The 27,454-nt window shown below is 41.4% G+C and overlaps 1 protein-coding gene and 1 long non-coding RNA gene across 2 annotated transcripts in view; one reads left to right on the top strand and one right to left on the bottom strand.

Moving 5' to 3' along the window:
• PLA1A (phospholipase A1 member A) overlaps positions 1 to 27,050 on the bottom strand; it is a 74,322-nt gene extending 47,272 nt beyond the window's left edge. Inside the window, 6 exon segments of the mRNA XM_043995738.1 lie at positions 5,000 to 5,084; positions 17,045 to 17,162; positions 18,744 to 19,104; positions 22,076 to 22,421; positions 25,725 to 25,919; positions 26,885 to 27,050. Coding sequence (XP_043851673.1) covers positions 5,000 to 5,084; positions 17,045 to 17,162; positions 18,744 to 19,104; positions 22,076 to 22,421; positions 25,725 to 25,811 — 997 coding nt within the window. The 5' untranslated portion in view covers positions 25,812 to 25,919; positions 26,885 to 27,050.
• Positions 9,948 to 13,964, top strand: LOC122749386. Its single transcript, XR_006355675.1, has 3 exons — positions 9,948 to 10,158; positions 12,434 to 12,579; positions 13,870 to 13,964. It is a non-coding gene; the product is annotated as an uncharacterized LOC122749386 (long non-coding RNA).
• Positions 27,051 to 27,454: the final 404 nt, after the last annotated feature.

Below are 27,454 nucleotides of genomic sequence, written 5' to 3'. Positions count from 1 at the left end.
ACGTGCTGGGCACTGTGCCAAGTTCTGGAGACACAAAGAAAGGCAAAAACACAGCCCCTTTCCTCTAGGAGCCCATGTTCAATTGTGGGGAAATAATATGCAAACAACAATGTTCCAAACAAGAGATATGAGTAGATGGGAGATAATCTCAGAAGGAAGGCATCAACAAAGGTGGAAGATGGGGAAGGGCCTCTTACAGAAGGTGGGATTTGAGCTGAGCTTTGAAAGAAACCAGCAGTGGGAATCTGACTCTCTTATACCTTGTCAGTCTGATAGTTATATCTGCTCCAGTATTAGAAGCCTCAGCCATGCAGGTTTTAACAGCATGGACCCAACTATGAGGCCAGAGCAGGAAGCTGCAGATTGCAGAGAGGAGCAAATATAAAGTAAGTTCAGGAGGGAGAGAGCAATGACATCTTCTGGGGAGAGGAGATCAGGGAAGGCTTTCCAGAGGAGGTGGCATCTGAACTGAATTTCTACAGAAAATAAGTATGCAGAGTCATAAATTATAAAGGAGTGGATTTCCAGAAAGTAAATGGCTTATGTAAATGTACAGACCAGAAGGAATGCCAGTTTAGAGGAATTTGTGTAGGGGAATAGGGTGAAATAAGGCTGGAAAGATAAGATACAGCCAGATTATGAGGGCCTGAAATGCTGGAGTTTGCTTTTTATTCTAGTCAATAGGGAACTCCAGAAGGACTCTTATTTATTTCTTTATTTATTGGGTATTTTTAATTTTATTTTGATTTTTCTCAATTACATGTAAAGATATATTTGAGTTCCAAATTTTTCTCCCACCTTCCCTTCCCTCCCTCCTCCCAAAGCCAGTGAGCCATTTGATATAGGTTATACATTACAATCATGTTAAACATATTTCCACATTAATCAGAACAAAAGGAAAAAAACGCAAGAAGAAATAAACAAGAACAATAACAAAAAAAGCAACAACTGAAGTGAAAATAGTGTGCTTCGGTCTGCATTTGGACTCCACAGTTCTTTTTCTGAATGTGGAGAGCATTTCCCACTCTTAAGTCTTTTGGCATTGTCTTGGATCATTGCATTGCTGAGAAGAGCCAAGTCCATCACAGTTGATCATCACAAAATGTTGTTGATACTGTGTACAATTCTTTTAGTTCCAGAAAGGTTTTTATCAGCGACTGACCAGGCTAGAAGTATGTAAACCTTGGAATGATCTTTAGGCCACTGCACAAAGGATTAATCGGCAAGAGAATTGACATGAACCATCAGATAGACATGTGATGGGCAATTAGTAAGGCAGAACTGGAGGCCTGATGAACTATTAGAGTTGAATATATAGATCTGACGTCATCTGGGTAGAGATGATAATTAAACCCATGTGAGATGAGATCAATGGAGATGGTATAGAGAAGAGATCCCTAAGCATACCTGGAAAACACCTATTCTATGGAGAGTGGGAGGTTGATGATGACCAGCAAAGAAAAAGACTCAGGAGTGGCCTTTTGGGTAGGAAGAAAACCAGGAGAAAATAGCTTCCTTCATGAAACTGAGGGAAGAGAGAATATCCAGGAGAATGAGATGGTTATCAAGCAAAAACTACAGAAGTCAAGGAGTATGAGAACCAAGGAAAGAACATTTGTTTTTAGCAGTGAAAAGATCCCTGGTAACTTTTTTTTTTTGGTAAGGCAATTGGGGTCAAGTGACTTGCCCAGGGTCACACAGCTAGTAAGTGTTAAGTGTCTGAGGCCGGATTTGAACTCAGTTCCTCCTGAATCCAGGGCCAGTGCTCTATCCACTGCGCCACCTAGCTGCACCCCTGGTAACTTTTGAAAATGTGGTTTCAGTAGATGATTAGGGATTGAGAAGAGATGAGAAGTGAGTGGGTGGTAAGGAAGAAGAGGTAACAAGTGTAACCAATTCTTGGAGTTGGAAAGACACAAGAGAACAGCTTAAAGGAATGGCAACACAAAGTGAAGGCTGGTTTGTTTGTTATTAAGAATGAGAAGGTTGTTTAATGATCGACAAGCACTTATTGTGTCTACTATGTACTAGACAATGGAAATACAAAGACAAAAATCAAATAGGCTTTACCCTATCAGGGTACACAACATCTATGTCTATAACATTGTATCCATGAAAATAAATACTAGACAATTTTGTAGGGGAATAAATGGAGCTGGGGAATCAGAAAAGGCTTCAAGTTGAAGGTGGCACTTAAAATGAGCTTTGAAGGAAACAAGGAATTCTAAATGGTGGGGTGAGGAGAGAAGGTATTCCAGGAAAAGCTGACAGTCAATGGAAAGATACAAAGGTAGGAAATAGGATGCCCTGTATAGAAACGGCAAGAAGAGCAAATTGTCAGAATTGTAGAGTACAAAAGGGGAAGTGAGGCATGATAAAACTGGAAAGGTAAGTGGAGACCAGGTAGTGATAGAAACAGAGAAGGTTATATTTTTATCCTAGAGGTAATAGACAACCATGGGAATTTATTGAGGGAAGGAGTAGCATGGTCAGACCTGTGTTTTAGGAAAATCACTTTAGTAGTTGTGTCAAAGGAAGCAGAGTGGTGAGAAACTTATCCACAGAGACCAAATAGGAAGCTGTTACAATAGTTCCAAATCTTAGTCCAGATCCCCCCTTTGCTGCTTATAATCTCTGTGACCCTGGGAAAGTCACTTAACTCAGAATTTCATTCTCCCTGTTTATAAAATGGTGATAGTAATATCTGTGCTACCTTCCTGACAGTTTTGTTGTGAAGTTCAAATGAGACAATGAATAATGAATATATATGTATTTATTATTTTCTAACTATATATAGCTATACACAATTATATAGTTACATTTATATACAGAGTTATAGTTAAAGGTGTGTGTGTGTGTGTGTGTGTGTGTGTGTGTGTGTGTGGAGAGAGAGAGAGAGAGAGAGAGAGAGAGAATTATCTAGTCAAACTCCTCATTTTACAACTGAAAGCTCAGTGACTTGCCCAAAGTCACACAGTAAGGGTCTGAGATAAGATTTTGTTTTTGAGGCAGCCACAGTTAAGTGACTTGCCTTGGGTCACACAGTTATTAAATGTCTGAGGTTGGATTTGAATTCAGGTGACTCCAGGGCCAGTGCTTTATCCACTGTACCACCTAGTTGCCCCTTGAGATAAGATTTAAATCCTGTTCCTCTGACTACAGAACCTGTGCACCATCTACTATACCATAATGACTCCTACCATAGAACTAAATCTACGATAGGAAAGGTATAACTACCCTCTCATTGGTCCAATCCTCTCATTTTACAGATGAAAAAACTGAGGCCCCAGAGAACTGCAGAGATTTGCTCAAGGTAACACAGGTAGTATGTGGCAGAACTTTGATCTGAACCCAGGTCCTAGGAAGGACCTCTCAGGCAAGAACAAAAGAAAACACTTACAGAATAACAAGCCATGAAATTCAAACTAATACTCAAATGCTTAACAAGTGTTGATGTGACCATAAGTAATGGAATAAATGGTGAGCTGCAGTCAACCATGGAAAGCTTCCTGGAGGAAAAGGAAGTAGGGAACATAGATGGGCAAAGAGGGGCTGGCAGAGATTGCAGGAATAAGTAGAAACACATTCAAAGGCTTGGAAGTGGAAACACATAAGTGGAAGAGATATAATAATGAGTAGGTTAACATGGTTAGAGCAGAGGGTCTGAATGGACCTTCTCCACAGGCCAGGAAGTCTGTGAAAAACTGATGCAAGTGATGTTTGTGGGAAATTGTTCTAGCAACTGTGCATAAGAGGGAGGGAGAGAAATAGAGAAACAGATAGAGATACAGAATGGAAAGAGACAGAGAGAGGGGAAAGACAGAAACAGACACAGACAGAAAGAAAGGAGAGAGACAGGAGACAAAGATAGATAGGAGGAGCAGCTAGGTGGCGCAGTGGATAGAGCACCGGCCCTGGAGTCAGGAGTACCTGGGTTCAAATCCGGCCTCAGACACTTAATACTTACTAGCTGTGTGACCCTGGGCAAGTCACTTAACCCCAATTGCCTCACTAAAAAAACAAACAAACAAACAACAAAAAAAAAAACAAAGATAGATAGGAGATAGAGACACAGGAAAGAGAAAGAGACAGAGACAGATAGATAGAATGTCCAGAGCCTGTTGTAGAAACCAGAGGTGATAATGGACTAGATCTGAGTAGTGGCAGAATGAATGGAAAGGAAGGGATGACTCTAAGAGAGAAGGTGGCAAATGGGAGGCAGTGTGATACAATGGAAAGAGTCCAGGATCTGGAGTCAGAGGAACTGGGTTAAAACTCTGGCCATGCCATTTATTGCATATGTGATCTTAGACAAGTCACTTAACTTCTCTGGGCCACAGTTCCATCATCTGTAAAATAAGAGGTTTAGACTGGACAGGCTCTGTACTCCCTTCTAACTCTAGACCTATGATGCTATCATCCTAAATAGATTGCATAGAGTTTCATGTCAAGCCAAGTCTAGATGGCCTCCTTATGTCCCTCCCAATGCTAGTCTGTGAATCTGAATAACTTTGACTTTTAAAAGATGAGTCAATCACCCTGGGGGAAGTTGGTGTTTCTAGAATGAGAAAGTTCTATCTTTACTGTCATTCATGTGATTTTCAGACTTAAAAACAAAAAAATCAAGCTTACTGGGGGAAAAGACTCTTTAGGGACATCCCAGAATTAATACCACATTAACATAATATTGAGAGCCAAAGTCATTGCTGGACAAAACTGAACAAGAGGTGCCCGATCCCTCTCATTTCTGTTAAAATCTTACCTGGCCTCCCTTCTCTGGGAAGGTGAAGGACCATGTGTATAGAATATTGCCAAACTTGTCACATGTCAATGGTGTTTTGCTTTAGCTAAACAATTTTTTTCCTTCTTTTTCTTTTAATCTTTGTTGAAAGAGATAGCTTCAGTGGGAAGAGAAGATGGATGGGATGTATTTGGAAATGAATGTGATATATTAGCAAAATATGTCAAGAATAAGATTTTAAAAAATAAAACACCTTACCTGAACCCATAGAAGAGAATAACAGGAGTATCCCCAAGAAACAGAGGCATCTTCTGAGACTAATGGCCATGATGAAGCAGGTTTCCTAGGGCATGGGAATGAAGTGAACTCCTACTTAGTAGAAGAGTCAAATAAGCCAGCCCCTGACAGGCATGAATATTTGCTTGTACTATCCTAATCATTAACTGGCCTTATGACCCCAAAAAGAGAAAAATGTAGCAATCAACTCAGTCTGTGTTTGTTCAATGGCCAAAGTTTTTGTTTTTTCCCCAGTGGAAATAAATGTGCTGGGTGCTTTTCTGGCTTTTTTTTTTTTTAAACCAGAGGATATTTAGACATATTCTCCTTCCTCTTTGCATCAAACATTTTCAGGAAACTGTTTCCTGTACCCCTCCCACTTCCCATTATAATATGTCTATAACAATAGAGTTACAATAAAGGTGCCTTTCAACTTGGAATGTTGGAAACATTCTGAACTAGGTAGTCTTGCTTTAGACCTTTCCATTCCCCCCTCCCCCCCTTCTCATGGAATCATCTAGTCGTAGAGTCCTTAACTTGGGGTTTGTGAATATGATGTTTTTTTAAAAAAATTTTTATTTTGAGAACTGAATTTCAATATAATTGGTTTCCTTTGTAATCCCATGTATTTTATTTTATGCATTTAAAAACAATATTCTGAGAAGGGTGGACTATAGGCTTCACCAGACTGTCAACGGTATCCATGACACAAAAAAGGTTAAGAACTCCTGGTCTAATCCAACCCCCTCGTTTTATAGAGGAGGAAACTGAGGTTCAGCAAGGAAAAGTTGTATAATCTTGGGACTTGTTTAAAGTCATTCAGCAAGTTAGGAGCAGAAGTGGGACTGGAATCTTGGTGTTTCCTATACTCTCCATTGCAACCACTGCCTCCCTAGGCAAGGAGGTGAACAGCAGACATATTAAATCAGGCTGTTGTAAAGAACATTGTAAATGGGTGCTACTGAATGGTGCCAATACCTCTTTGACCAAAGAGCAACTCACATCTTCAATGGGTATTGACATCGAGATTACCTTGTCACATACAGCATGATTCTTGAGGTGGTGATAGAGTGGTGGGTTCATTGCAGCTGCTCTAGCCCATCAGTATTCATTCCCTCTCCTATAGTGAATCTATAACCAGAGCAGGATAATGGCAGACAGAGTGGCTTTGAAGGGGAGCTAGGCATAAGCAGGATGCAGTGAATTGGTTGTGGTTAAAGCTTCTAGACCAGGACATTTCACCATCAATAGGACACACACATTTGATTTGCTTTCTGGGCTTTCTGGTTTGTATCCATAGAGCCATGTTAAACTCAGTCTGGTTAAATTTCAGTTGGTAGAAAGACATATATTTAGGAGCATAAATGAAAAACATTCCAGCTCAAAATCTAACTGCATAGGTACAGGAGAAGTGAAGAACTAGTTTAATAAGTTTATTTGAAAAAGGTCCTGCAGGTCTTAGTGGAATACAAGCTCAGTATGAACAATATGTATCATCATCATTACTCACATTTATATGGCACTATATGATTTACAAAATTTTTTCCTCACAAGTACTTCATGAGGCAAGTAACGAAAGTATCTTTATCCACATTTTAGAGATGAGGACTTTGATGCTAAGGATACAAAGGTATCAAGTCCTCAGTGTTATTCAAAGGTTAGTATTCAGAACAAAAGAGGCAGTATAGTCTATGGATCATAGATCCAGAAGGGACTTTGGAGGCCATCTCTTCCAATCCTCTCACTTAACAGATGAGAAAATCAAGGCCAAAGGATGTTAAGTGATTTGCCCAGGGTCACTTGTATAGTAAGCATGGCCAGACTTGAACCTAGTTCCTCTGACTCCAGATCCAGGGCTCTTTCCACTGCACCACAATGACTACCACTTGCCATCTCATCACTTAGATTCATCCTGTTGAGCCCAGAATCTTGAATTCTAGGGTCAGCATTCTGTCCAGTATACTACAATGTCTCCTGGGCTAGATATGGATTACTGTGTTTTGTTCTCAACACAAGATTTGAAGAGGGTTGTTGATAAACTATAGCTTATCCAGAGGAGGACACCCAATATAAAGGGGCAAAGTAAAGGGGTAGTAAGGTCAAAATCTGTTAAAGAAACTGGAGATGGTTAGTCTTCAGAAGAGAAAATTTAGGGGGAATAGGATAACTGTTTTCAAAGATTTTGAAGAGGTCTGGACTTCTATTTCTCACCAGCAACCTTCCCACACTGTAGAAACCTTTGCCCGAGGTTCTGATCTCCTGATTCCTTCTCCCAGACAACTATTTAGGGAAGGCTCCTGTCTAAAACCCTCAACTCACTCCCTTGATTTCTGCTTCTCCCCTCCCCCTCCTTTTCCCAACTCTGCCCTAATTCTGGTAATTTCTCCCACTTTTCAGCTTTCTTTGATGTAAGTTTTCCCCCCATTAAAATGTAAGTATTTTGAGGAGTCTATCATATTTTCTTGTATTTGTATACTCAGCTCTTAACACAGTGACTGATGGATAGTAAATGCTTAACAAAATGTTCTTTTTATCCATCTGTCTGTCTGTCATCTATCTATCCATCTATCTATGTCCACAGGGGAAAACTGGGAACAATGGGAGAAATTACAGGGAAGAAGATTTTGTGTGAATATAAGGAAGAACTTTTAAAAAACCTATTAAAACAGGGGCAGCTAGGTGGCACAGTGGATAGAGCACCGGCCCTGGATTCAGGAGGACCTGAGTTCAAATCCGACCTCAGACACTTAACACTTACTAGCTGTGTGACCCTTGGCAAGTCACTTAACCCCAACTGCCTTGTAAAAAAACAAAAACAAAAAAAACTATTAAAACTGTTACAAACCAAGGCTGGATGATAATCTGTCAGGATTGTTACAGAGAAGCTTCCTGCTTTGTGTGAGAATTTGTTCTGAATGACCTTTAAGGTCCTGTCCAACTCTAAAATTCTACACATCTACATTTTGCAGGCAGTGAGCTACATGGAATTGGGTCAGGGGGTGATAAACAAGTTGATTTATGAGGACTTGCATGTGCAACTAACCCATTAAGAGACAGCTAGGTGGCACAGTGGATAGAGCACCAGCCCTGGAGTCAGGAGTACCTAAGTTCAAATCCGGCCTCAGACACTTAACACTTACTAGCTGTGTGACCCTGGGCAAGTCACTTAACCCCAATTGCCTCATTTAAAAAAACAAAACAAAGAGACAGCTTAGTATAGTAAAAAGGACATTAGATTGAGATCCAAGCAAACTGGGTCTAGTCCTTTTCTTACCACTACATGGTTGTGTGACCTTGGGCTAGTCATTTTATCTCTATAGGCCTTCATAAAATGAGCAGGTGGGACTAGATAATCTCTAAAGTGCCTGCTACCTCTAACATTCTATGATCCTGTGTTTATTTCCCGTGACTCCCCCCACCCTCAATCCCATAGCATAAACTTTTAAAGGGCTGGTTTTGCATGAGCTCTACTTGGGTGGAACTTGGTTAAGGGGAGGAGATCTGTAGGAGAATGGAAAGGGGAAAAGCTGTTAATTCCCAAGTTGGTATCTTTAGAGAAGAAATCCCCCCTGCTCTCCCAGATGGTAGCAGTTGAAATTTACCTAAGTGGCAGGAACCAGCCTAGGAATGGGCTGCTTGGGGATTGTCCTAGTTGTTGGACATTGATATTAAGAAGAAAAATTAAGGCAGCTAGGTGGTGCAGTGGATAAAGCACCGGCCCTGGATTCAGGAGTTCCTGAGTTCAAATCTGGCCTCAGACACTTGACACTTACTAGCTGTGTGACCTTGGGCAAGTCACTTAAGCCACATTGCCCTGCAGAAGAAGAAGAAGAAGAAGAAGAAGAAGAAGAAGAGGAAGAAGAAAAAGAAGAAGAAGAAGAAGAAGAAGAAGAAGAAGAAAAATTAAAAAGAGAGAACAGGGCCTAGAATCTTCAATAGGCACTGAAAATAAGTATACACCACAAGTACACCATAAGTATACAGCACAAACTGCTCACTGACTGAGGTCCCCAGGCTCCTGGTTCCTCAACCCAGGTCTATCTACACTGGTAGCATTTGAGGCCCTTGGAAAAACTCTAACTCATTTACAATTTATAAAGTACTTTTCTCCCACATCTGTTGTCTCCTTTAATAGGGAAGACAGTGTCACCCCCATATTCCATAAAAGAAAACCACAGTTCACAGAGGTTAAATGCCTTGCCCCAAAACACACAGTGGTTCTGGGCCTTGAACCCACATATTGTGACTTGAAATACAATGTTCTTTCTACTATACTATGTTGCTTGTCTTGTTGAATAATGTCCCTCTCCTCCTCCCTCCCAGTGCTGCCTAAAATTCTATGAAGAGGCTCATTGCTTTGATTAAGCAAGGAATCTTACTTAACCTTTTGTTAGATCTCCGCAGTCTAGTGAAGCCTAGAGATTTCTTCTCAGCATAATATTTTTAAATGCATAAAATGAAACTAATACATAAAAGGAAACCAATTTTGAAACTATATTTAAAAAAAAAAAGTTCAGGAACTACTGGGTTAAAGCATTGTCCTAAAAAGGGGAAGGTGGGGGAGGGTAGTGTAACGATTGGAATTATGCCACCTGCTGGAGACTTACTGTAGGAAAGCTCCACCTTGAGGAGAAGGCTTTTCTTTGGCGTCAGGAAGTGACGTTTGCTGATGGGAGGAAGAGGGGGTGAGGCTGGCTCTCTCGCTCTCTTTCATGAGGACTCTTTTGCTCCGTTCTCCCTTTGATAGATAGATGAATCTAGGCCTTTCTCTCTTCACCAAATTCTTATTCTCCTTAATAAATGCTTAAAAGTCTAACTCTTGCTAAAGCTTCTAATTTATTGGCGACCACTCATTAGATATTTTAGACAGACTAGCTAGAATTTTACTCCCTTACAGTAGCAAGTCTCTCCCTTTAACCTCCCTGTGGAAAGTAGTTTGTCAGATCCTAAGTGACAAAGGAAGCAAAATTTAATTAGGGGGAAGGAGAGTGATATCTAGAGAGGAAAAGGAGAAGCAGAGTTGGGGGCTAGGGAGAGAAAGCACCCTGGCTTACAGAGATGACTGCATGGAGGCACCAGTGAATGTGAGTGGAGGGGAGAAGAAAGGTTCCCAAGATAGAGAAAGGATGCTGCAGTGAAAGGTAAGAACAAGCTTTGCCTACTTTGTAGTTTTGTCCTGAGCACCAGCTACTGGGGCAGTGGCCACAGCAACACTGTCAGCAGCAGAGGCCTTGGCAGAGAAGTTAACAGGGATAGAGTAACCCATAGAAAGAATCAATTCACTGGAAAGGAAAGAGCCCACTTGAGGTTGATTGAGCTGTCTTCAGTGGAAGTGAAATGTAAAATAGCAAATGTCCCAACGAGGCTTGGAAACTAGACTTTCAAATGACTATAATTATCTACTGTTTAGCATTCCCCTTTCTATGGAGTAATAATACTGCCGGTTCTATTCCTGCATCAGGTGTAGAATTCTGGATACCAGTATCTATGTCCTCCCTGCCATTCCCCAACTGGGAAGGCCCCCTTACCATAGAGACAAAAATAGAATTGTTCTTCACTGGGAGCCAAGATCCTCTATTGAGAAGGCAGAGAAGCCCAGAGCAATGAACCCAGGACAAACATGAAAGACAGGTAAAGGAGAGAGATTGTTGAAAGTCACCAGCCCCTGTGGCTGTAGCCTATCAGCACCTGGCTATGCACTGGGCTAGATCAGAAATGTGATTTAGGAAGGGGGCGGCTAGGTGGCGCAGTGGATAAAGCACCGGCCCTGGAGTCAGGAGTACCTGAGTTCAAATCCGGCCTCAGACACTTAACACTTACTAGCTGTGTGACCCTGGGCAAGTCACTTAACCCCAATTGTCTCACTAAAAAAAAAAAAAAATGATTTAGGCATCCTGAAATATGGACAAAGAATAGAAACTTTGATTTTGAACTGAAATCTGAAGAGGGTGATGTAAAAGGTAGGGTAGAAAAAAAAATGAGAAGTAGAGACATACCAGTCCTATGACTTAGAGCAAGCAATTTAACCTTTCTGAACATCAATTTCCCATCTGTGAAATGGACACAATGGCTATTTGCCTACTTCATGTGGGGTAGATCAAATTAAAACAATGTAGGAGTAAATAATTTGTAGTAGTCTACAAATCATGCTGTGGATGGTATAGAATCCATAGACTCCATCATTCAGTCCTTCCTTGCTTTTCTAATTCTCTGTAACCAGATACTAAGTGATGTCATCTGATCCCAAGTGTCCAAGAGAATGACTTCACCTCTTCCTGAGTAATGGGGTATTGGTTACTGGAGCAATAGCAGCAACTGAACAGTAGGTACTGCATCCTCATCATCTGTCTAGAGAGGAGTAAAAGTAGGCATGCATGAACTGTCACCTCCTCCCATCTCCCAGCACCCTGGCAAGGTGGAAACCAAAAACAAAAGAAGCTCATGGCAGGAAATCACAAACTTCATGTCATTCTCCTCCAGCTGTAGTGACAATGGCCATATGGTTTAAACCAATATTTGAGACATGAGACCTGATGAATGGTTCCCCCCTACTGTGAATCTATTTATAGGTCACAGGTCATATGATGAGAAACATTGAAGACAGCTGTCACCTCGACTATACTACAGATGTCACATGTACACTTTTGACATACAATAGCTATAGAAATATATGATGAAACAGGCTAGTGTTCTCCTCCCTTCACAACTGATCTCAGAGCTTCACTGGCTTGGACGGCTCTTTAGTGATTCATGCATCTTTTTATTGCAGTGTGCACTGACTTGATTCATTTAGCAATTATACCAAACTATTGGTTGATCATTTATGAGGGCAAGAAAAAAAAATTGAATAATGAGAGACATTCTCCCCACCATGGAACATGCTTAGGTTGCCATTTGTGGTTCCAGTGACCACATGGGTGTTTGGGGGCCTGTGTGTTTCGGGACCAAACAGACATTGTATTTTATGATGATGTGGGGAATGCTGAGTGATGCATTAGTTGTCCCTATCCCTCATGACAGTGGGAGTCAGGGGGAAGGGGGGGGAAGGTGAAGATGGCAGGAACTGCATTAGGTTGTGACTGGGACTGTCTTTCACACATTTTTTTTTTTTATCCCGAGCACTTAGTGCAATTTCTGATACAATTAGGTACTTACTAAATTTTAGTTGCCTGAATGACTGACTGCATCAATTAAAAGAATAGATAGCTTCCAGTTCAGCCTTTTGGCTACAACTCTCCTGTGTAGCAAGGAGGAAGCACTTTGTTTTGTCTCTCTTGCACAGATTGCATGGGGAGTGGGGGTGGGGAATATGTGGCACTCAACTTGCCTCTGGGTCTCTACTAGTCTTTTCTGCTTTGTGTTTTCTTTTGGGAATGGGTAAACAAACACCATTCTCAAGGTAGACATTTTGTCCAGGCTTGGAGCTGACCTTGTGAGGTCCTGGATCCAATTACAGGAGTGGATGATTGTCACAACAAGAGTGGGCTGCTGGTAGAGAAGATGACTGCCAAAAAGGGGATCAGTCCAAGCCTCACCAATTTACCAGAAATGGACCGGGAATGGTATGGACAGTGCAATGCCAAAAGGAGATGTCGAATGTCTAATTAGCAGTACAGTAAACTACAATATGTTCTGATGGGGTTTAAGTGTCATTCTCCCATCAGATTGTACCAATACCTATAAGTTGTTATGGAATCAATGCTATTCTGTTCAGTGTCATATTGTATTGAATCTGTACATGATAGACTTTTTTTTAATCTCCCTCTTTGGGAAAGTCCTAGATATAAGGCTTACATAAAAAAAAAACCCTGGTGGTGCCAGAGTAGGAAGTTCAATGAGCCAATGTATGTGAGAAAAAGGAGCCTTCTCTCATGAAAGCCCGGGCTCCCCAGGACTGAGCCCAATCAAAATCACAGGCCTGGGGACAGATCAAAGAGTGGGTATAACACTCTCAGCTTCAGGTCTTCAAGGTTAGATTTGAAATCAGGATTATGGACAAACCTCTAGGACATGTGGGGGTCTGTACTCAGTGATGACAATCCACATGCTCACCAACTTCAAGGAAATCAAGACACACTGAAGGAAATTTGAAACACAAATATAGATCTCCTTTCCGGCCTCTTTTTGTGCCATAGGACACAAAAGCCTCTTCACAGGAACTTGTAGCCCGCAGATGTTCCAGCTTGCCTACGTTAGTGAGACAGAGGACAAGTAAAAGGAAGTGGGTACCGTCAAGTGCAGCTAAGGGGAACAAGGTTCTGTGTAGGCGGGGCCTGTGAAAATGCTGCAGGCCAAAATATTTTGTTATGAATGACTGCCCAGGAAAATGTCATTTTATTCCCTACTCTCTACAATGTACTTGGCAATCTCAGACAACTACAATTATGGTTCCACACATGCTTTGCTTCAAAATCCACGGAGCAGTGTATAATGAATTTGACCAAAGACAGTTGAAGAAATTCCTTTGTTAGCTCACATACTGCTAGATTTTAAACTTCATGAGGGCAGGGATTTCACCATAATCTTGTATCTCCGTGAGTGCCTACTACACATATGCAAATGTGGCTACAAAAGGAAAACAGCCCTCTTCCATGGGCAAAAATGATTCTTGCCATTCTCCCTCTTGCGCTTGGAGGTCAGTAGTCTAATAAGCGTGATATCCCAGGACCAGTTGGAAGGATTTCATTTTTTCTTTGTTTTTTGGGTTTTTTTTTCCTACACTGAAAGTTTATTCCCTCAAGTAATAAAACAGTGTAGATGTGGAACACATTGGCACAGGCTTAAATCAAATGTCAGTAGTCTCTCTGATCTGGTGCCTTTTCTTTTAAAAGATAGTTCTGATTCTTGTCTAGATGGATATAACCGGAGAGCTGGAACATGCACCCTGCTGGCCGGAAGCAGATGAAGGACCTTGAGGCCACTTGAAACAAAGAAACTTTGATGTCCCCTGCCACTGCAAACATTTTTTTGATAAACATTTTTATTTAAAGTTTTGAGTTCTAAATTCTATCCTTCCCTCCCTTCCTCTACCCTCCCCGGGACAATAAGCAATCAGATATAGGTTATACATGTGCAATTATATAAAACATTACCATATTAGTCATTTTCTACAAGAAGACTCAAATAAAAGGAAAAATGAAAGAAAAAAGTGAATAACAGCATGCTTCAGTCTGTGTTCAGTCAATATTAGTTCTTTGGAGGTGGATAGCATGCTCCATCATTAGTCCTTTGGGATTGTCTTGGATCATTGTATTGCTGAGACTAGTTAAGTCATTCATAGTTCTTCATTGAACAGTACTGCTGTCACTGTGCACAACATTCTCCTGGTTCTGCTCACTTCACTATACAACAATTCATATAAGTTTTTCTAGGACTTTCTGAAATCATCCTGCTTGTCATTTCTTATAGCACAATAATATTCCATCACCATCATATACCATAGCTTGTTTAGCCATTCTTCAGTTGATGGGCATCCCTTTGATTTCCAATTCTTAGCCACCACAAAAAGAGCTGCTAGAAATATTTTTGTACAAATAGCTCTTTTTCTCTTTTGTTGGATGTCTTTGGGATATAAACCTAGCAGAGGTACTGTTGGATCAAAGGGTATGCACATGCACAGTTTTATAGCCTTTTGGGCATAGTTCCAAATCACTGCAAACATTTTTTTCCATAAAAGTATTTTATTATTTTCCGGTTACATGTAGAGATAGTTTTCAACATTTTTTTTATAGGATTTCTAGTTTCAAATTTTTCTACCTCCTTCCCCTCACTCCCCCTCCCCAGGACAGCAAGTAATGCTGTGAAAGAAGAATCAGAGCAAAAAGGAAAAACCTCAAAAAAGAAAAACAAAAAAAAATAGAAATAGTATAGTTCAAGCTGCATCTAGATCCCATAGTTCTTTTTTTCTGGATTTTGGAGAGCATTTTCCATCATGAGTCCTTTGGAACTATCTTGGACCTTTGTATTGCTGAGAAGAGTCAAGTCTATCACAGTTGATCAACACACAATGTTGTTGATACTGGGTACAATGTTCTCCTGGATCTGCTCATCTCACTCAGGATCAGTTCATGTAAGTCCTTCCAGGTTTCTCTGAAATCCACCTGCTCATCATTTCTTACAGCACAATAGTATTCCATTACATTCATATACCACAACTTGTTTAGCCATTCCCCTACTGATTGGCATTCCCTAGATTTCCAATTTCTTGCTACCATAAAAAGAGCAGTTATAAATATTTTTGTACATGTGGGTCCTTTTCCCTTTTTTAAGATCTCTTTGGGAAAGAGACCTAATAGTGGTATTGCTGGGTCAAAGGGTATGCACAACTTTATAGCCCTTTGGGCATAGCTCCAAATTGCTCTCCAGAATGGTTGGATCAGTTCACAGCTCCACCAACAATGCATTAGTGTTCCAATTTTCCCACAGCTTCTCCAACATTTATTATTTTTCTTATTTGTCATATTATCCAATCTGATAGGTGTCAGGTAGTACCTCAGAGTTGTTTTAATTTGTATTTCTCTAATCAATAATGATTTAGACCATTTTTTCATATGGCAATAGATAGCTTTGATTTCTTCATCAGAAAATTGCCTGTTCATATCCTTTGACCGTTTCTCAATTGGGGAATGACTTGGATTCTTATAAATTTGATTTCGTTTCTGATATATTTTAGAAATGAGGCCTTTATCAGAAATACTGGTTATAAAGATTGTTTCCCAGCTTTCTGCATCCCTTCTAATTTTGGATCCCTTGCTTCTGTTTGTACAAAACCTTTTTAATTTAATGTAATCAAAATCATCCATTTTGCATTTCATAATATTCTCTATCTCTTGTTTGGTCATAAACTGTTATCCTTTCCAAAGATCTGAGAGGTAAACAATTCCTTTCTCTCCTAATTTACCTTTTATGTCTAAATCATGTACCTATTTTGACCTTATTTTAGTATAAGGTGTAAGATGTTGGTCTATGCCTAGTTTCTGCCATACTATCTTCCAGTTTTCCCAGCAGTTTTTGTCAAATACTGAATTCCTATCCCAAAAGCTAGAGTCTTCACTGCAAACATTTTTAATGGTGGCCTGAAACCAAGTGACACTCAATTTTGAAGTATACCACAGGGATACAGATTCTGCCATCCTGCATCTTTTACTGGTATTGTTCAGCAGCCTCACCTATCCTGCCCCTTGCTCCTCAAGCTTAAGATATCCCTAAGTGAATAGACGTCTAAAGTCCCTTGCCATTCAAAATCCTGATTCTGTGTTCATATTTTAGCTCTCTCCTTTCCCCTTCCCTACCTCTCTGTCTCATTTGAGACATGCAGTTGATGAAAAGTGAGTGAAACGTTGAGTGAAAAGTGAGATTTGCAAACAAGGCACCTCCTCTCTTGAAATACTAGCTCAGATTTCTTTTAGAGTTCTGCCTATGTCACTGTTGGAGCTGAAGAGAGTAATGACCGTATGGAGCCTGGTCTATGATTGCATAGGGTTCAGAGAGTAGGATGGGTATAAAGCAATCTTCCAAAGGTAATATGACAATGCTTTAAAATCCCTTGACTACTTAGTTAAATCTCTTGGCTCTGGAAAAGGTGAGGCACGACAGTCAGTCAATAAACATATATTAAGTGCCTACTATGGGAAAGGCATTGTGCTAAGTGCTAGATTAGACAGAAAGGAGGTTATAATCATTTTCTCCCTCAACAAATAGTTATTACCAATAAGGAGAGAACCATTTTTGTCCCTAACAGGTAATTGCTGAACTTTTCTTTGACTGGAGAGCATATAGAGCCTTGGCTGCTTTCTCTAATCTATCTTTATATTCTAAATTTTTATAGTTGGAGGGGCTAACCCCCTTAAATCCATGCATGACCCCCCACCAGCAGCCGGCAATGGCAGCTGTGGAGTCATTGTCTCCACCATGGAAAAAAGCCCGATGGGCAAGTTCCTTCCAAGAGTCTCCTGCAGCAAGGATGGCATCATAGGCAATCATGGGAGCATCATGTCCACTACTGCCTCCCCAGCCAGAATAACTCACTGACTTGTAGAATTGTTCTCTCTCTCTCACACCGTAGGGCTTTGGGAAAGTAGGGGGTCCACCATTTGAAATTCCTCGAAGTTTCAAGTACTTTTCCCATTGATCTTTGAAGTAGTCCCTGTAGCCAAAAAATAAGAGGGGGAAAATCTGCAGTAAATTCTAAATCCCAAAGTCAACAACCCATAGTAGAAAAACAAGGCAGATAAGGAAATCTGCAGACTGATAGCAAGCAGCCTGCAGGAATAAAAATGAAAATTACTGACGTTTCCATGAGGCTTAATTAGAATTTGGAGATCACTTTCCTCACAACAATTTTATGAGGTAGGTACATAATGCTGGTAGCATTAGCCCCATTTTACAGATGTGAAAAATAGATGTGGAGAAGATCCATGAATTGTCTATGGTCATGAGCAGTGTCAGAGTTGTGGTTCAAACTCAAGAATCCTGGCTCCAAACAAAGTATTCTTTCGGATGGATGGATGGATGTAAAGTATAAGAGAAAGAACATTAGCTCTGAAGTCAGAGAACTTGGGTTCAAATTCCATCTCTGATACTATTTGTGTGACCCTGACAACCCACTTAATAAGCCAGGACCTCAGTTCTCCAAATAGGTAAAATGAAGGAGTTGATCTAGAAGGCTCTTAAGTCTCTTCAAGCTCTAGATCTAGGAGATATGTCTATACCTGTAGATATATTTGTCCACGCAAAACCAGTTCTCCCTCAACTAAAGGAATTCAATTCAACAAGCATTTATCAAATGCTTATTGTGTACCAAGTTTGCACTGTGCTATAATGCCCTGTAGACACAGATAAAAATGAAATATTCCCTGACTTCAAGGATGTTAAGGTATACTGGGGGGGGGGAGGGAATGAGGAGCAACATATAGAGATTTAAGTGCAAATGAAATTGATACAAAGTATATTACTACAAATAGCAGAATGGGAACAGAAAATCAAATGTTCATGGGAGGTGTTGGGAGAGAAGGAGGCATTATGCAAATATTCACCTTTTAATGGGGAATACTAGACTCTTACACAACCAACCAGAGTCTTCAGGAGAAATCTGCCCATGCCTTTCTTATTTTAAGAATGATAGAGTAGAGTGAGCTCTAGAATGCCAAGAAAAAAGGAAGTTATATGACTACCTTCCAACACTGCAAAATTGTAGGACTGGCTTCCTACACTGCAAAATTAGCTAAGGGGGGAAAAAAGCCAGCTCTCAATGATCATAGCCAAGTGTTGCAATGCATCAGTGACACGAATCAAGGGAAGACAGAAAATAGTGTATCTTTGAATTTGTACTAACAAATACATCATGAAAATCACCATCACGTGTGGGTGCTTCTAAGTAGCAAATAGAAGCTGGAAAGCACGATGTGAACTCAGCAAATAAAATGGGGGGGAAGAGAGTCTTAGACTGATCGTCTGTATGTTCACTCAGACCTCCTTGATTATCTTAGGTTACAGATTTTGAATGCATGAACGTTAGGGGTGGGATTTGAACCAAGATGTCTCCCTCTACAGCCAACTTTTCAGCAGCTATTCCTGAAAACCTAAGTAAGTGGGCAGAGAGGCTAGAGAAGGTAAAGGTACTTACTGAAGGCTTCTCTCTGAGCCACTGTTTGGAAAACATCAGTTCCACCATATAACCAAGGCATTCTGGAAACCAACAAATAGCACTTTATGCATATTGACTCACCAAGATTCAAGATTCTCTTTCACAAAATAGCCAGCCTGGACAATGTACTTTTTGGCTTCTGGGAGGACCTCCATCAATCCCCTTCCCCACTCTTGAGGTGGTTTGCCATTCACCGCATAAGAGGTAAAGAGAGCAGAGGCAACAGCCCCAAGGTAGCCAGTAGGATGGTGATGGGTCATGCGGCCACTCTCAATGCTCACTTGGATCAGAGTGTCCTGTTGTTCAGGATGTGGGAACCTTAACCCAATACACATGGCACGCATGGCGGCACCACAACCCCCCTCATTCTTGTTGAAAGGAATCCTCCATCCATTGGGTTCATCTGGTTTCAGTTTCAATGCATTGTTCCAAGAGGCATCACCTGTAAAGGATTAGAGTTGTGAATGTATCAGTGCCAGCTGTGGGCTGATTAAACTTAGCTTAACTAGTTTGGCCCCAGCCCCAAGGGCCCACACCTCATCCCACCGGCAGCCTCTTTTATGGAGGCGGGAAGAGGGAGAAAGAGAATAAGCATTTATATAAAGTCTATTATATGCTAGGCATTGTGTTAGGTACTTTACAAATACTACCTCATTCGATTCTCACTACAACCCTGAGAGGCAGGTGTTATTATCATTCCCATTTTACAGTTAAGGAAACTATAGGAGTTAAAATGTTTTTCCCAGGGTCACATAGCTAGTAAGTGTCTGAGACCGGATTTGAACTCATCTTCCTGACTCCAGACCCAGCACTCTACCAGCATGCCACCAGCTGCCTCTGCACAGCCGAAATTAAGTTTCTTGGGTCCCTGCTCCTCATTTCTCATTCCCTACTAGACAATTCAGACAATAGCCTTATTCAATGGTCCTCACTACCTCATTTCTTCAATCCACTTGTGATGGGGAAGCCTCTTAATACTGTCACACCAGCTCTTTGTCTCTATAGTTTTGAGACCTGTGTGGCTTTGGGCCCTGGATCAGAGTGAGCATCCTTCAGCATGTCTGAGCCATCAGCTATATACTGCCTGTGTAACTATTGACAGTGGAGGCCAAATACCTATGCTCTTCCCCATTGGCATCTGCTCTCCTTCCCTAACTACCATCCCCATGTGTTAATGTCACTTTTCAAGAGTAGCTGTCTTCTAGGGGCAACTAGGTGGTGCAATGGATAGAGTACAGGATCTGAATTAAAATCCGGCCTCAGACACTTAGTAGCTTTGTAACCCTGGGCAGGTCACTTAATACAGATTGCCTCTCTCTCTCTCTCTCTCTCTCTCTCTCTCTCTCTCTCTCTCTCTCTCTCTCGCCAGTGCTCTATCCACGGCAAAACACTGTGAAAAAATATTAAGGAGTGGGGGCAGCTAGGTGGTGCAGTGGATAAAGCACCAGCCCTGGAGTCAGGAGGACCTGAGTTCAAATCCAGTCTCAGACACTTGACACTTACTACCTGTGTGACCCTGGGCAAGTCACTTAACACTCATTGCCCTGCAAAAAAAAAAAAATATTAAGGAGAAAGTTTCCTTTCACCTATGGATGTTGAGGAAAGGTTTTGTAGAAGAGATAATTGGAGCTGAAGGAAAGGAGGGTCTTCAACAAATAGAGATAAGGGTGGGGTGGATGGAGACCATTCCAGGCATAAGGAATGGTGTGAATAAAGGTTCAGATGGCAAGTAGCTTACAGAGAATGTGAGACAAAAGAGAGGCAACATTTCTAAGAGAAGGTGAGTATGATGAGATAAAGCTGGAAAAGAAAACCAAAGTCAAGTGGTGGAGGGCCATAAAAGCAAGAATGGAAAGCCTGTCCCTTATTTAATGGGCAGTAGAGAGCCTCTGAAGGTTTCTGAAAAAGGGAAGGATGGGATCAGAGTGGAAGGAGATTTGGGTAATGGTTTGTAGGCTGCATCAGAGAGGGAAGAACCTGGATGCAGAAAGATGAGTTAGGAGACTATTATAAAAGTTGGTACAAGAAAAAATGAAGGCCTGAATTATGAGTGCAGTGGGAATAGAAAGGAAGGAGTCAATCTTAAATTCCAAATCCATTTATTTATTGATTGATTTTTTTATTTATTTGTTCATTTATTTTTTATTTAACCATTTATTCATTCATTTATTTTTTATTCATTCATTCATCTATCCATCTATTTATTTATCCATCCATCCATCCATCCATCCATTCATTTATTTATTCATTCACCCACTCATTCATTTATTTATTTAGCCATTTTTTAAATATATTTATTTATTTAATTATGTTTGTTTGTTTGTTTGTTTATTGCAGGGCAATGAGGGTTGAGTGACTTGCCCATGGTCACACAGCTAGTAAGTATCAAGTGTCTGAGGCTGGATTTGAACTCAGGTCCTCCTGAATCCATTAAATTCTGAATGTAAAGGGATATTAGGGGCAATCTAGTCTATCCCTTCATTTTACAGAAGAAGAAACTGAGGCACAAAGCAATGAAATCACAGCTATTAAGTATCTGACGTAGAATTTGACTCAGGAGTTGGGTCTTCCTGACTCTGAAGTCCAACACTCTATGAACCATGTTGCCTCTAATCCAACAAGCTGCAGCTGTGAAGCTGGAGCTCTTAGGGCAGTGGCATCAAAAGGAGCTGTTAATGAGTGGAAGTATACAGTAAGGGGAAAAAGAAGAGTCAAAGGAAATTATGAATCGATGATGTTACGAGCCTTGGTGACTTGGGAAGGCAGTGGAATCACCCACAGAAATGGAGAAGTTAGGGAGAAGGAAGATGCAATTCACAGGGGGGAAATGATGAATTGTTCATCACGGAGGTATTGTGCTGAATCAAACTTTACTCTGAGACGTCAAAAAGGATTTATCCAGTAGACAGTTGATACAAAATATAGAAAGTTGGAAAAATGAAAGCAGAGCAGATTCCATATAAAGGAAACATCTCTCCTAGGCTAGGGCATAAGACTAGTAAATTAGATAATCCAGGAAGCATGTCACTTAAGTACAACAAGGAAAACTGGCCTGCATCAATTCCCCTGAAAGGTCACAGGATGATAGATTTAGAATTGGAAGAGACTTAGAAGCCATATAGCCCAATCCCAATCAGTCTATCTACAGATAAGGAAACTAAGCCCAGGGCGGTTAAGTGATCTGCCTAAGGTCACCTAGGTAGCAAGGAGAAGAGGCAGGATTTGAAACCAGGTCCTCTGACTCCAATCCATAGTTCTTTCATTTTACCATTTTGGAGTTACAGCTATTTTACAAAATGGACTGGTAATGGTTGAAGGAACTGAAGAATTCTCCATAACCTGATCTAATTCAACCAACATTTCTCTTCCACCTAAACACACCTGACTTCCCAGTCCCCTAAAATGCTGATTACCTGGAGCTCGGCCATCCATGTCATCCATGCATGCTTTATAGTATCTTGCTAGAAGGGAATACACCCGGGTCAAGTCCTCTTCTTGCCCAGCAGCTATGAGGGCTTCTGCCGTTGCCAGGTGCATCACTGTGTCATCACTGACTCTCCAGCCTCCAATATCTATGGCATCCAATCCTCCAAGCTCAGCAAGCTGCTGGTGGATCTTCTCCCCATCCAACAGGAACTCCCATTTCTTATTGAAATATCCCAGGGCATCACCTACTGCACTTAGTACCATGGCAGCTACGTATTTCTCTTGTAGTTCTGTGCACATCGTGCATCCCAAATGGGCTTTCTTTGGGAAAATCTGCATGACATACAAAGGAAAAGAATGGTCCATCTGTGAATGTCCAGTTTAATTCTGTAAGAGGCCCGATGAAGTCAAATAACAGTCTCCTTTCAGTGTGGCCTACTTAGACCTTTGGAATGTCCTCAGGGTCATTGTACCTATAAACTGAGTACAGTCAGAATTACTGTACTCCTCACATCTCATTTTGCTTTGTACCTCCCTGATGCACTTATGCTTTGGATATAATATCTTATGTCATAGCTATCATTGTTCATCTGTAAGGTCCTTGAGGGCAGGACCTGTTTCTTATACCAACCCTATATTTTCATTAGCCTTTAGCACAGTTTTCTGTACAGAATGCTTGTTTATCTAAGAGCTATTCAAATAACCACAGTGATTGTTCCAAACCCTCTCTTTATTCCTCAAGCCTTGGCTGCCACATACTCCCCTCACCCTCTTAGCTGAAGATCTTTCCTTGTACTTCACCATAAAAAATTGAAGCCATTCCCTGGGTGTTCCTTTCACACCAGATGGAAAGGTGGCTTTTCCCTTTGCCAAGACCAACTCCTTCATATATATACCTTTTCATCCTATCCTCTTCTGTCTTTCTCTGCTGATGGTGATGTGGTGGGTAGAGTGCTGGGCCTGGAGTCATTAAGACTCCTCTTCCTGAGTTCAAATCTGGCCTCAGACATTTCCTAGCTATGTGACCCTGGGCAAGTCACTTCACCCTGTTTGCCTCAGTTTCCTCATCTGTAAAATAAACTGGAGAAGAAATGGCAAACTACTTCAGGATCTTTGTCAAGAAAACTCCAAATGAGGTCCAAATGACTGAATAACAACAACAATCCCCCAAGGCTTTGTCCTGACCTCACTTCTCTTTCCTCTATATACTCACTTGGTGATCTCATCAGCTCCTGTGGGGTTCAGTTTTCATTTCTAATACAAATGATTTACACACACACACACACACACACACACACACACACATCTAGAATGCCCTCCCTCCTTTACTCTGCATACAGACCTCCATAGCTTCCTTTAAATCCCAACTAAAATACCATCTTTTATAGGAAGCCTTCCCCAGCCTCTTTTAAGTCTAGTGCCTTCCCTTTGTTAATTATTTTTTAATTTATCCTATATATAACTTGCTTTGCATATATTTGTTTGTACATTTTCTTCCCCCATTAGACTGTAAGCTTCTTTTTTTTTCCTTTGGGATGAGGCAATTGGGGTTAAGTGACTTGCCCAGGGTCACACAGCTAGTAAATGTTAAGTGTCTGAGGCCACATTTGAACTCAGGTACTCCTGAATCCAGGGCTAGTGCCTTATCTACTGTGCCACCTAGCTGCCCACCAGACTGTAAGCTTCTTGAGGGCAGGGACTGTCTTTTGCCTCTTTTTGTATCCCCAGTGCTTAGCACAGTACCTGGTACAGAGTAGATGCTTAATAAATGTGTGTATACGTATGAGTGTATGTGTGTGTATACATATGTATACATGAACATATACAAACATATACACACATGTCTAACCCTAGTCTCTCTCCTGTGTCACATCACCAACTGCCTATTAGATGTTTTGAACTGGATGTCAAATAGACATGTCAAATTCAATATGGCCAAAACAAAACTTATTATCTTTCCCTCTAAACCCACCCAGCTTCTGAATTTCCCTATTACTATTGAGGACACCAAGCTCATGTCCTCACTACTATCTGACTCCTCACCCTCTCTCAACCCTACATATTCTATCAATTGCCAAATCATATAATTTCTTTCTTCACAACATCTCTGACATATTTCCCTTTATCTTCACTCATACAGCCATCAGCCCAGTTCAATTAAATAAGCAGTTATGAAGCGCCTGCTATGTGACAGGCACCGTATTCACTGAATTTAGACCCTCGTTCTTTCTCCCTCAAACTATTACAAAAACAGGCTTAAACTGTGTTTTTGCAGTGGCTCTCACACTCCCTTCTCATCACTACTTCTTAGAATCCTAAACTCCTTTCAAGTCTTAGCTTGCAGGCTACCTCAAGTAAGAAGCCCTTCCCAGTCCTCAAAATAGGCACTACCTTCTCCTCTGATGCTACCTCACATGAACTTTGTAATTATGTATATTCCTTTCTAGAGCCACATTATCTACCCCATTCATAATAATAGTTAGTATTTGTATAACTCCAGCTACGTGCCAGGAACTGTGGCCATCACTTTGCAACTATCATCCCATTTGGTCCCCACAAAGTGATATCATTATACTCATTGTATAATCGAGGAAACTCAGGCAACTAGAACTTAAATGACTTGCCCAAGGACACATGCCTAATAAATGTCAGAGACAGGGTTTGAACTCAGCACTTCCTGACTCCCGACCCAGTGCTCTATCCGCTCACTTGGCTGCCAAGTTCATATTAGAATGTATACACCTTTGCTTTGCTCATCTCCTGATAGATGTGATGGACTCAAATTGCAGATCAAGATATTTTTTGGACCTGGCCAAAGAAGAAGTTTGTTTTACTGGACTATGCATATTAGAGGGCTTTTGTTTGTGGTTTTGGTTCTCCCCACACACAGTGGTGGTGGTGGTGGGGGCTGCAGGGCAGGGAGACAGACACAGAGACAGAGACAGAGACAGCAAAAACAGACTTGTTTATTTAAAAAATTAGATTAAAAAAAGGAATATAAACTCCTTGAGGTCAGCGACTTTTTTCGCTCTTTCTTTGTACCTATTGGCACTCAGCACAATGTCTGGCACATAGTAAGCACTTAATAAATGCTTTTTTGACTGACAGAATTGGGACCTAAGTTCAAATCCTGATTCTACCAGTCACCCTTCCATATAACCTTGGACAAGTCACAGACTCCCTGGTTCTCATTGGATTCAATGATCCCTAAAACCCCTTTTAGCTCCTAATCTATAATCTCCTGACTGGAAAATTAGTGCTCTTTCTGTTCTAAACACTCCTGCTTTTCTCAATGAATCTTAGAGATTGTGTGGGTTTCTACTTTCTCAGGGATTTTCTTTGGGAATTTTCAGAGCTATTATTCAACCTTTCCCGGTAGGGTTCTTCTTTCACAATCATTGGTCATTTTACCATTAACATCATCAAATATTTAAGATGGGTTTTGTCACACTTGTAATAATAACCATAAAAATAACAATAACTGGCATTTATATAGCCCATTAGGACAGCTGGGTGGGCAGTGGATAGAGCTCTGGGTCTGGAGTCAGGAAGACTCAAATCCAGCCTCAGGCACTTACTAGGAGTATGACCCTGGTCAAGTCACTTACCCCAAATGGGAATAATAATAGCACCTACCTCATGGGTGGGAAGGATTGGAGGTAAAATGAAAAGGAGGCAGCTGAGGATGAGACTGATAAATAGTATCATGGAAGCAATGAACATGAGCTTGGACAAACTTCGGGAATTAGTGGAGGACAGCAGGGCCTGGTGTTCTATGGTCCACGAAGAGTCGGACAGGACTGAATGACTGAACAACACTTCCTAGGGTTGCTATGAAGATCAAACAAGAATATTTGTAAAAATGCTTTGCAAACTTTAAAGTGCTGTATAAATATTAGCTATCATTATTATTATTCCAGATAAGGAAACTGAGATCCTGAAAGGTCCTGGGATCACAGATAAATGGTCATATAATCTAACCCACTCATTTTATAAGTGAGGCAACTGAGGCCCACAAAGCTTAAGTGTCTTGCCCAATGTCACATAAGCAGTAAATGGTGAGGCAGCATTTGAACCCATGTCCTCAGACTCAGCTTTCTCCCTCCTTAAGTAAACAAGGGAGCTGTTACCTCAGTTTTACAGGTAAGAAAACTGATTTTCAAAGACATTAAGTAACTTGCTCCAGATCACACAACTAGTGACTCAGAATAGAGTTTTGAACCCAAACCTCGACACACAGACAGACACAGACACACATACGCACACACCCACCCACACCCACCCACCCCCACCCCCCCAGAGTGCAGCAACTTCTTGCTGCCTTTTCTAACCCGTAGCCTACAAAGAGATTCCTTATGGGTAGAGAAAGCTTTTGAAATATGCCAGCTAAGCGAAGACCCCTTCACTTTCACAGTTACAGAATCAGATGCTCTAAAATAAGAACCAGACAGTGGTTTCCTGACAATCTTCGGCTTTATGGGTGGAGAAACAAAACAGCTAGGCTGCGAGCCACTCACTGGCTTCATCAAGCAAGGGCTTTGGGCAGTAGCTGTTAGGAAATCCTAGCGCCACGGTGCGGTTTCGGAACAAGCAGTGCTCAGGAAGGGTCCTTCTCCAAACACAAGGAAACAGAAACCACTCAGCCTTGCGATCGGGGACCCAGCACCCACCCAGGTAGCTAGCAGTAGGTAATCCCTGGGGAAATCCACTCATGTTCGTGCCAAGCTCGTGCCCCGCTTCTATGCCAAGGATCCCAGGGGGAGACAAACACCCCTCTCCCCACCCCCTCCCCATACCTTCACTTCGCAAGTGGGGCGTGAGGTTCGGAAAGAGAAAGCGCTCTTGGCTTTGGCCTTGGATCGGGCTCAGCTTAGACTCACTAGCCAATCATAGCGAAGTTCAAGGCGCCTGCCGATCGGAGGCGGATGCGGCTCTTCCGGGAGCTGTCTTCCCGCTTGCTCCGGGTCTTCTCGTGCGAAAGCCTGGCCAAGGGGAGAGGTTCATTCCCCAGATGACCACGCCCTTAGAGGTGGCAGGAGGGACCCGAGCAGGGCGAGCCCGCGGCACCTCAGAGAACTTCTCTATTTCTGAACCTTCTGCCAACTACCCGTTGGGAAGAATTTTATCCTTCCCTTGCTCCTCTGCAGGAAGGGCCGAGGAATGTGTCCGAGGACCAGAGAATGTTAAAAGTGGAATATCCTCATTTTACAGATGAGAAAACTGAGCCCCGGGGAAGGCGGGGTACTTCACCCAACCGTCAGGCAGAGCCGATTTAAGAAGGAATCCTATGGAGCCTTTGATATATCCGATTTTAATGCAGCTCATATTTCCTTTTTCTAAAAAAAATTTAAAAGCCTTTCCCTGAT

This window comes from Dromiciops gliroides, chromosome 3, assembly GCF_019393635.1.
Source record: "Dromiciops gliroides isolate mDroGli1 chromosome 3, mDroGli1.pri, whole genome shotgun sequence".
In the NCBI taxonomy this organism is placed as follows: Eukaryota; Metazoa; Chordata; class Mammalia; order Microbiotheria; family Microbiotheriidae; genus Dromiciops; species Dromiciops gliroides.
This window is presented reverse-complemented; position numbering and strand designations above follow the sequence as displayed.